This window comes from Nelumbo nucifera, chromosome 8, assembly GCF_055504915.1.
Source record: "Nelumbo nucifera cultivar China Antique chromosome 8, China Antique-T2T, whole genome shotgun sequence".
NCBI classification, from domain to species: Eukaryota; Viridiplantae; Streptophyta; class Magnoliopsida; order Proteales; family Nelumbonaceae; genus Nelumbo; species Nelumbo nucifera.
Genome location: NC_142656.1, coordinates 35,807,909 through 35,820,212, shown reverse-complemented (window position 1 = coordinate 35,820,212; position 12,304 = coordinate 35,807,909). Strand labels below are relative to the sequence as shown.

Below are 12,304 nucleotides of genomic sequence, written 5' to 3'. Positions count from 1 at the left end.
TCCTATTATCCGCTTCGATCTATATCTATAGAGTCGAAGACCTAGTATATAGGAGGCTTCTCCAAGGTCTTTCCTGGAGAATTGCTGTGAAAGCCATACTTTCACTGTAGTTAACATTCCTACATCATTCACAATGAATAGAATGTCATGTACATACAGAACCAAGAAGGTAACCTTATCTCCACTGTACTTCTTGTAGACACAGGGTTCATCCGGATTTTACTCGAAGTCAAACGATTTGACAGTAGAGTCAAAATGGATGTTCCAACTTCTAGAAGCTTGCTTAAATCCATAAATGGATCTATTAAGTTTACATACCATGTTTTCCTAACCTGCAGCAATGACGCCTTACGGCTGCAGCATATTGATATCTTCAGTATGATCTCCATTCAGGAATGCAGTTTTGACATCCATCTGCCAAATCTCATAATCATGGTATGCTGCTATAGCTAGCAGGATCCTAATGGATTTAAGCATGGCCACAGGCGAAAAGGTTTCCTCATAATCGATGCCCTCTTTTTGAGTGTACCCTTTTGCCACCAGACGAGCTTTGAAGGTCTCAACCCTACCATCGGGGCCCTTCTTCCTCTTGTAAATCCATTTGCTACCGATTGCTTTTACCCCAGAGGGCGGATCTACTACAGTCCAGACTCCATTGGTCTCCATTGAGTCCATCTCTGCTCTCATGGCCTCCACCCACTTCTGGGAATCTATGTCCAACATAGCTTCCGCGTAAGTCACAGGATCCTCCTCACTAGTCAAGGTTTCCACCAGGTAACTATCCTGGTCATAACCATAACGGATTGGTGGCCTGGATTCCCGAGTGGATCTCATAGGTTGGTCACTACTTGGAACTTGTGGGACATCTCCCACTGCTCCTGATCTTTCCTCATCAAGAATAACTTCCTGACGATGGGTGCCCAGGATGTAATCGGTTTCCAAGAATTGCGCATTTCGACTACAGAACACTTTCTGCTCACTTGGGTCATAGAATAGGTAACCTACAGAGCCTTTTGGGTAGCCTACAAATAGGCAATGGCTGGTCTTGGATTTCAACTTGTCTGCACTCGTTCTTTTAACGTGCGCTGGACAACCCCAAATCTTCAAGTGTCTGGCACTTGGTTTCTTTCTGGTCCAAAGTTCATATGGAGTTTACAGAACCGATTTGGTTGGAACCCGATTCAGCATGTAAATCGCAGTCTCTAATGCGTAACCCCAAAAGGATGTGGGTAACTCTGATTGTATGAGAAGCGACCGGACCATATCCAATAAGGTCTTATTCCTCCTCTCTGAAACACCGTTAAGTTGTGGTGTAGCAGGAGGAGCTAACTGTGATACTATCCCATTGTCCTTTAAGTAGTCCATGAATTCGTCAGAGAAATATTCGCGACCTTGATCTGATCGAAGGGCTTTAATTTCTTTCCCTAACTGTTTCTCGACCTCTTGTCTGAACTCTTTGAACTTTTCAAAGGATTCAGAGTTGTGTCTCATTAGGTACACGTAACCATATCGAGAAAAATCATCTGTAAAGGTGATGAAATACACGTGTTGGTTCCGTGTCTTAACACTCAGGGGACCACATACATCAGTATGTATTAGGTCAAGTGTGCCTGTACATCTTTCAGGCTTACCGTTAAATGGCCATTTCGTCATCTTGCCTTGTAGGCAAGGCTCTTAGGTGGGAAGATCTTCTATAGTTAGAAAATCCAAAGGACCATCCTTTACCAACCTTGTGATTTAGTCAACACCGATGTGGCCAAGTCGGTAATGCCACAGACACGTGGGATTAACTGTTTCACGGGCTCTCTTCTTGAGGATTTCAGCCGACGTAGTTTCGGTTATGTTAGTTTTTAGAGAAAGATGTAGAACATAGAGACCGTTCTCCAGTTCCCCGTATGCGATGAATCTGTCGTTTCTTTTAATAGTAATCGTATTACTCAAGAAGATAGAATAACCATTTGCACACAGTTTTGAAACAGAAATCAAATTTTTCCTTAAATTTTTTACATGAAGACAATCTTTCAGTACAATCGTTCATTCTCTAAAAAATAACTCCCCGGTTCCTATTGCCGCGGCTGCAATAGTTGCATTAGTCCCCAAGTAGAGTGTGACTTCTCCTTCACTCAGCCTTCTGCTTACCTTGAATCCTGGAGTCAATACACCAGGACGCAGAAGCCACCAATAAATTGGTTTCTATAACACAAGTTTCAAAATTACCTTTCTTGGATTCCAGGTAGGCAAGACAGTTCCTATTCTAGTGGCCGGTCTTGTTGCAAAATTGACAGGCATCTGATGCCTTATCCTTCCTATGTTTCTTGGGATTGGCAGCCTTCTTCTGGGGCTTTCTCTTTGCCTTCCTTTTCTTGCCCGATTTGCCAGTTTCAACAAGCATGGCAATGGGCTCATCCTTTTTAATCAATTCTTCAGCCCTCTACAACATATTGCTGAGTTCCTGCAAGCTGACATTCAGCTTGTTCATGTTGTAGTTCATGATGAATGGATTAAAGGATGGAGGCAGAGAGTTGAGAATAGCATCGATTTGTGTTACCAGATCCAGCCCGGATCCAAGAGCCTCCAGTTCGTTGATAGAGCCCATCATCCGAAGACAATGGTCATGAACTTGTTGGCCCTTGGACATCTGCATGGTCATGAACTGTTTCAAGACCTTCTACCGAGTAGAATGATTCTGCTCTTCGTACATTGTCTTCAGACTGTCCAATACATCCTTAGCTATTTTGATCTGATCAAACTGCCTCTGAATTGGATTGTCTAAAGAGGCAATGATATAGCAGTGCACAAGGGAGTTTTTCTCCTCCCATTCTTGGTATTCTCTTTTCTGGGCCTCGGAAGCCCTATCTCCCGGACGATCCGGGGTAGGATTCTTGGCTACCTTATCCAACTTTTCAGAGGTTAAAACCAACATAAGGTTCATGTACCAGTCGGCATAGTTTGGGCCCTTCAACTTGTTGTCATCAAGCAATTTTGCAAATGATCTGTTTGCCATTTTCTGATAAAAGAGCAAACATCAGTCCACAACCTAATTTCTCTGTGACGGAGACTACGGGTCGTCTCTGGAAATGTGGGAAATCACATAGGATGCATGGAGCCAACTGTTTCAGCTGCATAACCCCACCACCTTTCTGTGAAAGATCATATCCACTCATCATATGAGTTTTTCCCTTTGGCCTCTGTCAGACAAGGTTCAGAGCCGTTTTCAGGTAAACCTTTCTGTCCAGTGAGTGCTTACCCATCATGTTCGTGAACGCCAAGGTACCGAGAGAGAGTTCCAATTTTCTGGTGAAGCCCCTCCCACATCGTTCTATGACGCCCCCATCATCTTATGAATCACTCAGACAAGTCCAACAACAAAGGGATAGCCCATTTTCTGGTGCGTTTCCTCATTACTGAAGGACCCATCCTCATGCTAATGATGGAAGGCCTTTAGAGAATTCATCATATGAATCTCCCTATCGCATGCACTCATATTAGCTGGAGGGAACAGTTAATTACACCCTAGTTCTAATTTTAGGTCAAACCAAAGTGGCTCCCACTGACTTTCATAAAGCTAGATTTTGGTGGGCCTAAATCGGCTAGGGTTCCACACGTGATCTCTTGATGAGGTGTGGGGCCCACCACTGAGGGAGGTCATCCAATGACCAAAAGGGACACCATGGCAATGATGTGCATTCAGCCATGGTGTGCACAAGAGCCACTATCGATTGAGCATGGGCCAAGCACTTATGGCCCATGTACGTAGCACATCACACATCCATTCATCTCATGCAGGGATAAATTGATCCAAGCAATTAATCATCTGTAAGGCCCATATAGCTTTTAATGTTAAGTGGGCTTTTAGCAGTTTTAACTATTTAAAACTGGGCCTTTTCAGGTTGGGCCAAATTAACTATTTAATTAAATATCAATCCTCAGGCCCATTAGTGGGAAAAATTAGGGCTGACTTTCAGCCTTGATTAAACCCTCGATTTGGTCCAAACAGTTTGAACCAATCTTGGTTCGAATGGGTCTAGGGTTTGATCCTTAATTAAATCTTTAATTCAGTAAAATAATCTGTAATTAAATACTGATAAAAGAAAATCAAGAATTAATCAATCAGGGTTGTTCGCACAATCCATCATGCAAAACAGAGGTTAGATCACAGTTTGCAATTTCATAAACTGCAAATCATAGATTGTAGTTCTCCCATCTGCGAAATCTCCTTCTCTACGAAATCTCCTTTTCTGTGTCGCCATCTTCGATCAAAAATAAAAAAATAGAAATCCTATTTCTATTAATAATTACATCAGATCGAATACCTAAAACATTGAGTCTAGAAAATAAAAAAAAAATTATTTACAGACCAAATGTAATGAACAAATCAAGAAACTTCAAATCTTGCAGGTTCCCTGCGCAAACCAAGAATTCGATCTCCTCTTGTACGAACAACCCATAAACCATGAAAATCATAAAGAACAATTCTAAATAATAATCAGATTTATATAAAATTAATTTCAGATTATTCGCCCATTAATTTTGGGAACAAATTTCCCAAAACCCATATCTGCGCAAATCGGGTAGAACACCTTCTGCCCATTTGCACAGGTTCAGATCTGAAACAAATTGGTTCAAGATTTGAACCATGGCTCCGATACCACTGAAGGAATGAGAGATCCATCGTATGGACACCCAGATCTTGCGGAATAAGTGGGCGAATTTCAAAATTTTTCTCTCCCTTCAATTGGGAATCGCATTCCCTATTTAGAAAAACATATTTTTCAAGGATCAATCTTGAACCATGAACCAAACCAGATCTAAACCAAAAGGAGTAGGTGGGAGGATGTACCTGATACGGAGAAACAGTATCTCCCAATGGAGGTGTTCATGCCCAAGGAAGGATCCAAAATCTGCTCCCACTGAAGATGGTGTAGTGCAGGATGGAGCAGAATCAGCAATGTTCTTCCAAAAGAACTTGACCCTTCGCAAGAATCAACTGAATGGCTTGTGAGTACAACTCCAATCAATCTTTTTCCAAAAGATTGGTATCAAGATCAGATCTTGATTTCTCCCAAGAACTGGAGATTGAACTGAAGGTAATGGCGGCGGCAGTAAGGAGGCGGCACTCTCTTCTTGTGATTTCAGCACTCAAGAGGATCTCAATCTATGTCTTCTAAAAGCTGCTGCCCCTTCTTTCTTTTGTTAACCTAAAAAGATCAGCTCCTAATCCAATTAGGACCTACTTATCCAAATCATATTTGGATCAACCTTCTCTTTAAGTGATAAGGATAAACCCTTATCTTATCTGAAGATTAGATCAACTTTCTCCTAATCTCATTAGGAGGTTTCTAGATGTGAATCACATTCAGATCTGAACTCTTTGAGTGGATAGGGTCAAGACACTATCCTATCTGCTAATTCATCTCAGAATTCGCCCCATATGTGGATAGGGTCAAGCCCAATTCGAAATGGGCTTTAAGACCATTAAGCTTATGTGCTCACTTAACCTTCCTAACTACTTCCCAGTTGGGCTTCCTTGTATGGCGTGGGACCCTAACATTGATCTACACATCACCCACATGGGTTCAGCCCAGCCTTTGTTACAAGGCCCTGGCCGAATACACTGTTATGGATAGTGCACCCCCTGAAACCCATCTTATGGGCTCTATGGTTCCAACACTTACCCTAAGTGGTCCCTGGGCCAAGCCACCTTGTAACACCCAGGGACTGTGGGCAGATGCAAGATTAGCCCATCAGGTATTATCCTCAACGGTCTTACACTTAACCTCTCAGCCCATAATGATCATACACTGCCCGACAAGAGAGGACCTCTCCCTTGGCTGCAAGGAACAGTGTTGCACACTCTACTTATATGGATCCCAGAAATTAAAACCTTCTTGCAAACATTTTAGAAACCATAATATATATACTTTTATATCTCATATAAAATATACTTTGCAAAAGAAATCTCAATGGTTGAAATCGGCTGCCGGCAGTCTTGGTTTCCATCAGTGAGAGTGCATCCCCGATCATTACCTTTGTCGGACAAAGGGGCTGATCCTGTCACTATGATCACTCACTCAGATGAATTCTCAGACTGTCCCAATATACCCAGGTTTTGACCCCTGCTAAGGATCTCACTGATTGGTACATCAAAGACAACCCAATCCAACACCCAGTGCAGTATCATAATCGAGTCTAAGGGTCGGGTGTAACTTTCCAGTTTTGGCCATTAATCTCGAAGGTCCAGGGCAATACTGGAAATCTGGTCCAATTCAAAGATTCAATTAATCCTACATTGTATGTGCCTAGGGTCTCACCCTGGCAGCTGAGACAGGCCACCCTAACTGACTTGGTGGCACCACAGTGTCAACCTTGTCAGGATAGGTCTCCGCAGACCGACCCACTGGCTGTGAACATTCTAAACTAACACGAGTCTCATTAAGTGTCTAGTTTAAGGGTATTACACAGAAACATACCAAGGGAACATGAATCAAATGTGCACTTTTATTCATTTACAATAAACTCATAAAGTACATCATTCTGATTGAAGCTAAGGGCATACAAAACTGTCTAACAATCTATTCAGCCTAGGCACATGATTCCTGATAAGTTGAAATCGTTCAGGGATATGCTTCCAGGGAATAGAGTTTCCAAAAGGCAAGGTTAAAAAAATGATGATCGACGCATGCTAGGGTTATCCAACTTTCATCAGATTTCCCTAATCCCCCCCACACTTAAGTTGTACATTGTCCCCAACGTATGTGATTATGCATTAAGTAGAAGGATTTGGGGGCTACATCCCTGTTTGTCTTGTTGGTTCCTGCTAAACACAAAAAATCAAAACTTAAACAAAATAACAAAATCACAATGGGTTGCCTCTCACAAGAGCAATTGTTTAACATCGTTTTGATCGACGTCCTCCTTTTTTTTCTTTAATCGAATGAATACCGAGGAATGTCCAACGAGATGTCTATCGTAGAGGAGACATTTGGATCCTTATGGAACAGCTCTAATCGATGCCCATTCACCTTGAAGATCTTACCTATGTCGAGACTTTTGATCTCTACTGCACCATAAGGAAATACATTAGTCACTCTAAAAGGACCCATCCATCTGGAACGCAGCTTACCTGGCATGAGTTGGAGGCGAGAGTTGTACAGTAAGACCTTTTGTCCAACTTTAAATTGTTTTCTTAAGAGTACATTGTCATGGAACAATTTGGTTTTTTCTTTGTAGATTCTTGAATTTTCATATGCCTCTAACCTCAACTCTTCCTTCTCTTGCAACTGGAGCTTCCTTTCCTTCCCTGCTTCTTCCATATTCATGTTGCATCGCTTTATTGCCGAATAGGCCCTATGTTCAATTTTGACTGGAAAGTGGCAAGATTTGCCAAAAATTAACCTGTAAGGGGACATACCTATTAGGATTTTGTAAGCTGTTCGATATTCCTAGAGAGCATCATCCAAGCGTAGGCTCCAACCCTTCCTTCCTAGATTCACCTTCTTTTCCAAGATGGACTTTACCTCTCTATTGGAAATTTCAGCTTGCCCATTAGTCTGGGGTTGATAGGCAGTGGTGATTCGGTGATGCACCCCATACCTTCTCAACAAGGCTTCTACTGTTCTATTGCAAAACTGTGTCCCTTGATCACTTATGATGGCTCGAGGAATGCCAAACCTGCTGAAGATGTTAGATTTGATAAACCCTACAACACTGAAACTTTGAAAAGTGTCTGGAGCATTACACAAACCAAAGGGCACTCATCTGTAGGCAAAGATGCCGAATGGGCAAGTGAATGTCATTTTCTCTTTGTCCTCCTACGCAATAACAATATGATAATAACCTAAGAAACCATCGAGAAAACAAAAGAAAGCCTTACCTGCCAACCTCTCTAGCATTTGATCGACGAAGGGCAAGGGGAAGTGGTCCTTCCGAGTGGCTAAGTTAAGTTTTCGAAAATCTATTACCATTCGCCAGCCACTTTGTACCCTCATGGGAATTAGTTCATTATTTTGATTTTTTACTACAGTAATCCCAGTTTTCTTAGGCACAACATGAATAGGACTTACCCATTTACTGTCCGAAATTGGATAAATTATTCCTTCATCTAACAGTTTAAGCACTTCTTTCATTACTGCCTCTTTCATTACTGGGTTGAGTTTTCTTTGTGGTTCTCTAACCGGTTTGGCATCATCCTCCAAAAGGATCCTATGCATGCAAATCGAGGGGCTGACCCCCTTTATGTCAGCTAGGGTCCAGCCAATTGCCTCCTTATGGTCCTTTAGGACTTTGATGAGCCTCTCCTCTTGCTCCTCTGTCAACCCTTTTGCAATGATCACAGGCAGTGTCTCTTTTTCGCCCAAGTATGCATATTTCAGGTGATCAGGTAGGGTCTTAAGTTCCAGCTCCGGAGCTTGCAAAACAGAGGGCAGCAACCTTGTATGAGAAATTTTCAATTGAACATCAGAATTACTTACCTCTTGTTCTGGTTCCGGAGTTTCACAGGATGCATCGATCTCCTCTTCCCTGCCCGATTGTGCCTTATATTCCAGCTCATCGTCCATGTCTTCCTCTCCAAAAACTTCCTGTACAATCAAATCAATGGTATCAATAGAGCAAATCGAATGACTTTCACTAGGATATTTCATTGCTTCAAAAATATTAAATTTTATAATCTCTCCATCAAACTCGATGGAGAGGGTACCCTCATCCACATCTATTTTGGTCTTGGCCATTTTCATGATTGGCCTACCTAATAGAAGTGGGGCTGAACTCGTGGCTGTGTCTTCTTCCATCTTTAGGATATAGAAATCAGCTGGAAAGATCAAATCGTTAACCTACACCAATACATCCTCAACAATCCCTTCGGGGTAGGAATTAGAATGATCAGCTAATTGGATAACAACTCTAGTCTCTTTCAAAGGACCCAGTGTCAATGCACAGTAAATCGAGTATGGCATGATATTAATAGATGCACCTAAGTCCAGCATGGCACGCTCGATTCGTTTGTTGCCAATCACACAAGGTAGGGTAAACATACCAGGATCAACACATTTTTCTGGCAGGGTCCTTTTGATCACGGCTGAAACATTCACTCCAACTCTTACCATTTCATCAATTCGCAACCTTCTCTTGTTAGTGCATAACTCTTTAAAAATTTTTGCATATTTTGGGATTTGTTTGATTGCATCTAACAAGGGAATGTTGATCTCCACCTTCCTGAAGGTTTCTAGCACTTCTTGCTCATATTCCTCTTTCCTTGACTTGGCCAACCTGCTAGGAAAAGGTGGTACAACATTAGTAACTTTAGGAAGAGGGGGGTCAGATTTCACCTCAATGGGGCTGTCATTTGACCCTTGTCCTTCTTCTTCCTTGGCCGCCTTCGATGGTGAACTTGGTTGGGGCTGCAACTCTCTTCCACTTCTCAACACCACTGCACTTGCATTCTCTTTTGGGTTGACTACCATTTGTGATGGTAGTTTCTCGGAGTTCTACGCTTCCAACTTGCTAATGGAAGTGGCAAGTTGGCTGATTTCGTTCTCCAAATTCTGAATGCTGGCTCTTGTTTCCTGCTGAAATTGCTGAGTATTAGTAGCTAGAGTCTTGACTATATCATCTAATGACATACCTGAATTTGGGGGTTGGCCTTGTGCTATGATGGGTGTTGAAAACTGGGGCTGAGATTTCTGCTGTCCTCCTTGGTTCCCGTAGCTTAGATTTGGATGATCTCTCCACCCCGGATTGTAGTAATTGGAGTAGGGATCATACTTTCATTGGGGCTGGCCCGGGAATCCTCCTACGACACTTACTTGCTGTATCGGTCCATCCTGTAGTGATGGACACATGTCCATAGGGTGACTAGGGATCAAACAGATACCACACACCCTGACAGTTTGTAATTGTCCTGCAGCGAGTTGCTTAACCAAAGCAGTTAAGTCAGAAATCTGATTTTCTAAATTTACATGGCTTACCCCATTTGCATGCCTAATGGGACCATCTGTCCTTGCACCGAACTGCTGTGAATTTCCTGCCATGTTGGAAATTAATTCCCTGGCTGCTTCGGGTGTCTTGTTCACTAAAGCTCCTCTACTAGCTGCATCTACCATACTTCTATCCATGGGCTGGAGCCCTTCATAGAAGTATTGGATTAATAGTTGTTTGGGTATTTGGTGGTGCGGACAACTAGCAACAAGTTGTTTAAATCTTTCCCAATATTCGAATAGCGTCTCACCACCAAATTGCAGAACTCCACATATTTCTTTCCTTATATTTGCAGCTCGGGATGCAGGAAAATATTTGTCCAAAAATATCCTATTCATCTCATCCCATGTGCGTATTGAACTGGGAGGAAGAATATACAACCAATCCTTTGCTTTATCACATAAAGTAAATGGAAAGGCTATAAGTTTTACCTGGTTCTCGGTCATACAGTGGGGCTTCATGCTCGAATAGACGACATGGAATTCCTTTAGATGCTTATGAGGGTCCTCACTTGGAAAACCATGAAATATAGGCAGTAGATGAATCAAACCTGATTTGAGTTCAAAAGCTACCTCAAGAGTGGGATACGTTATGCATAAGGGTTGTTGGTTCATAATCGGTGCAGCCAACTCCCTAAATGTCCTCTCTCTGTCAGCCATTCTTTCTTCTTCTTCGAAGATGGGTAGATCACAAGTAGGTAAATCACAATCTGAGTTCACCCTTTTAGGTGAAAGATCTTTCCTTAAACGATGGGTGGTCCTCTCAATTTCGGGGTTGTACTCGAGTTCACCTCATTGAGAAGCTCGAGTCATAAAACCAGAAGGTTAACAAAAAGAAGGTAATAGCTAAGAAATTAAAGTTGCTTCCTGGCAGCGGCGCCAAAATTTTCATGGGTTGTCGAAGCCCTCAAAATTAGTACTAGTCCCACAATCAAATAATTGTAGTAAAAAGTGGCACTTGGTCGAATCCCACAGGGAGCAATTCAGTAATCTCTTAGCCGAATGGATAAAGTAATTGAGTGGGAAAATTTAATAACTAAAATTAAAAGAATAAGAAAGCAATAACAAACTAAACAAACAAGAGAAAAATCAGTCGTACCGAATTCTGGTTTAAGCGTTCGGGTTGAATCGATTGGTCATCGATCCTAGGTAAATTTCACCATTCTTGCCATTCGAGCTTGTGTTTTCCTAATTCAGTTGACCAAACCCAGCATTTGATCAACACTTATCACCACTCAACTGGGTACGATAGCGTTCCATGTTAAATAGTGATAGCATTAAGATTTGTGAAAATAGTTAAACCAAAATGACAATAATTGAGATAGCTGCAATTACTGAATCTTGTTCCATTGATTCCTTTAGGTTGAACCATGTTAAAACATTGGTCAAAGGTTGTCACGAACAATTGACCCAAAAAGATATTAACCTAATTGCTACTTGTACCATTATTTGTGACAATTACGGATCACCGAAATCATGGATAGCAGTAGGAAAATCAACATTAATTCAGTTTGTCAAACTAATTAACATCAACATCCAGAAAATATGCACTTGAATCATTGAATACTTGAACTAGAAAGCAAGAAAATAAATTAACTACAGAACCTCACAATGACACAATCGAACATCACCCCTTGAACCAAAAAAAGAAGCTTAGCTGCTCATGATCTGCGCAATCCCCATGCTCTGTGATGAGACCAAAAAGAACTCTATTTTTATCCCCTAATATTCACTCTTTTACATCACTTTAGCACTAAAGTGGACTCATTACTCTTGTATTTCGATTCAGGGCAAGGAAGAAGGCAAGTGGAAGGAAACAAGGCAAATCGGGTGAATTTGCACAGTTTCGGCTACGATCAGTGATCGGGGCATAACTCTCAATTCCGGACTCCAATTTGGACAATTCAAGAGCCATTACAAATATGAAAGGAAGGTCCACAACCTTTATGTTTTGGGTTTTGACATATTCAGTCCGCATCGAGTACGAAACAAGCTCGAAGTTGGAGCAAGTTCGCAGCTAGGCCCATTTCACAATTGAAGCCCAACTCGCAGAAGTACCTTGAAGCAGCCCATGTTTTAAAGCAACCCAACTCGAATTCAAGAGCCTAGAGTCCCAATTTCGAATGTAACCTCCAGAAATAGAGTCTTATTAGATCTAAATTTTGAATGTAATCCTATAAATATAAGAAGGTTGGGGATTAAATAAGAGCTGGGATAGGATTAGTTCAAAGAAGGTCAGGACTCCCTGAAGATAAGATGATCTCCTAGAAGGAGTTGGAAAACAGCCCTCTCCTTTGGCTATATAAAGAGGGGGCGGACCAGCTGTAGCA

The 12,304-nt window shown here is 41.8% G+C and overlaps 1 protein-coding gene across 1 annotated transcript; it reads right to left on the bottom strand.

Annotated features, from left to right (window-relative positions):
• Positions 1–7,442: 7,442 nt before the first annotated feature.
• LOC148789859 (uncharacterized) lies at positions 7,443–9,461 on the bottom strand. The gene is made up of 4 exons (XM_088893791.1): positions 9,102–9,461; positions 8,072–8,579; positions 7,874–7,954; positions 7,443–7,726 (listed from the first exon to the last, which is right to left on the bottom strand). The coding sequence occupies exons 1-4, from the start codon at positions 9,459–9,461 to the stop codon at positions 7,443–7,445; spliced, it is 1,233 nt and encodes a 410-aa protein (XP_088749917.1).
• Positions 9,462–12,304: the final 2,843 nt, after the last annotated feature.

Coding starts and splice junctions, on each gene's coding strand:
- LOC148789859 (XM_088893791.1), bottom strand. CDS start 9,461: ATGGTAGTCAACCCAAAAGAGAATGCAAGTGCAGTGGTGTTGAGAAGT. Junction 8,580..9,101: donor GGTTGCGAATTGATGAAATG/GTAAGAGTTGGA, acceptor TTGATTGTACAG/GAAGTTTTTGGAGAGGAAGA. Junction 7,955..8,071: donor AATTTATCCAATTTCGGACA/GTAAATGGGTAA, acceptor GAATGGTAATAG/ATTTTCGAAAACTTAACTTA.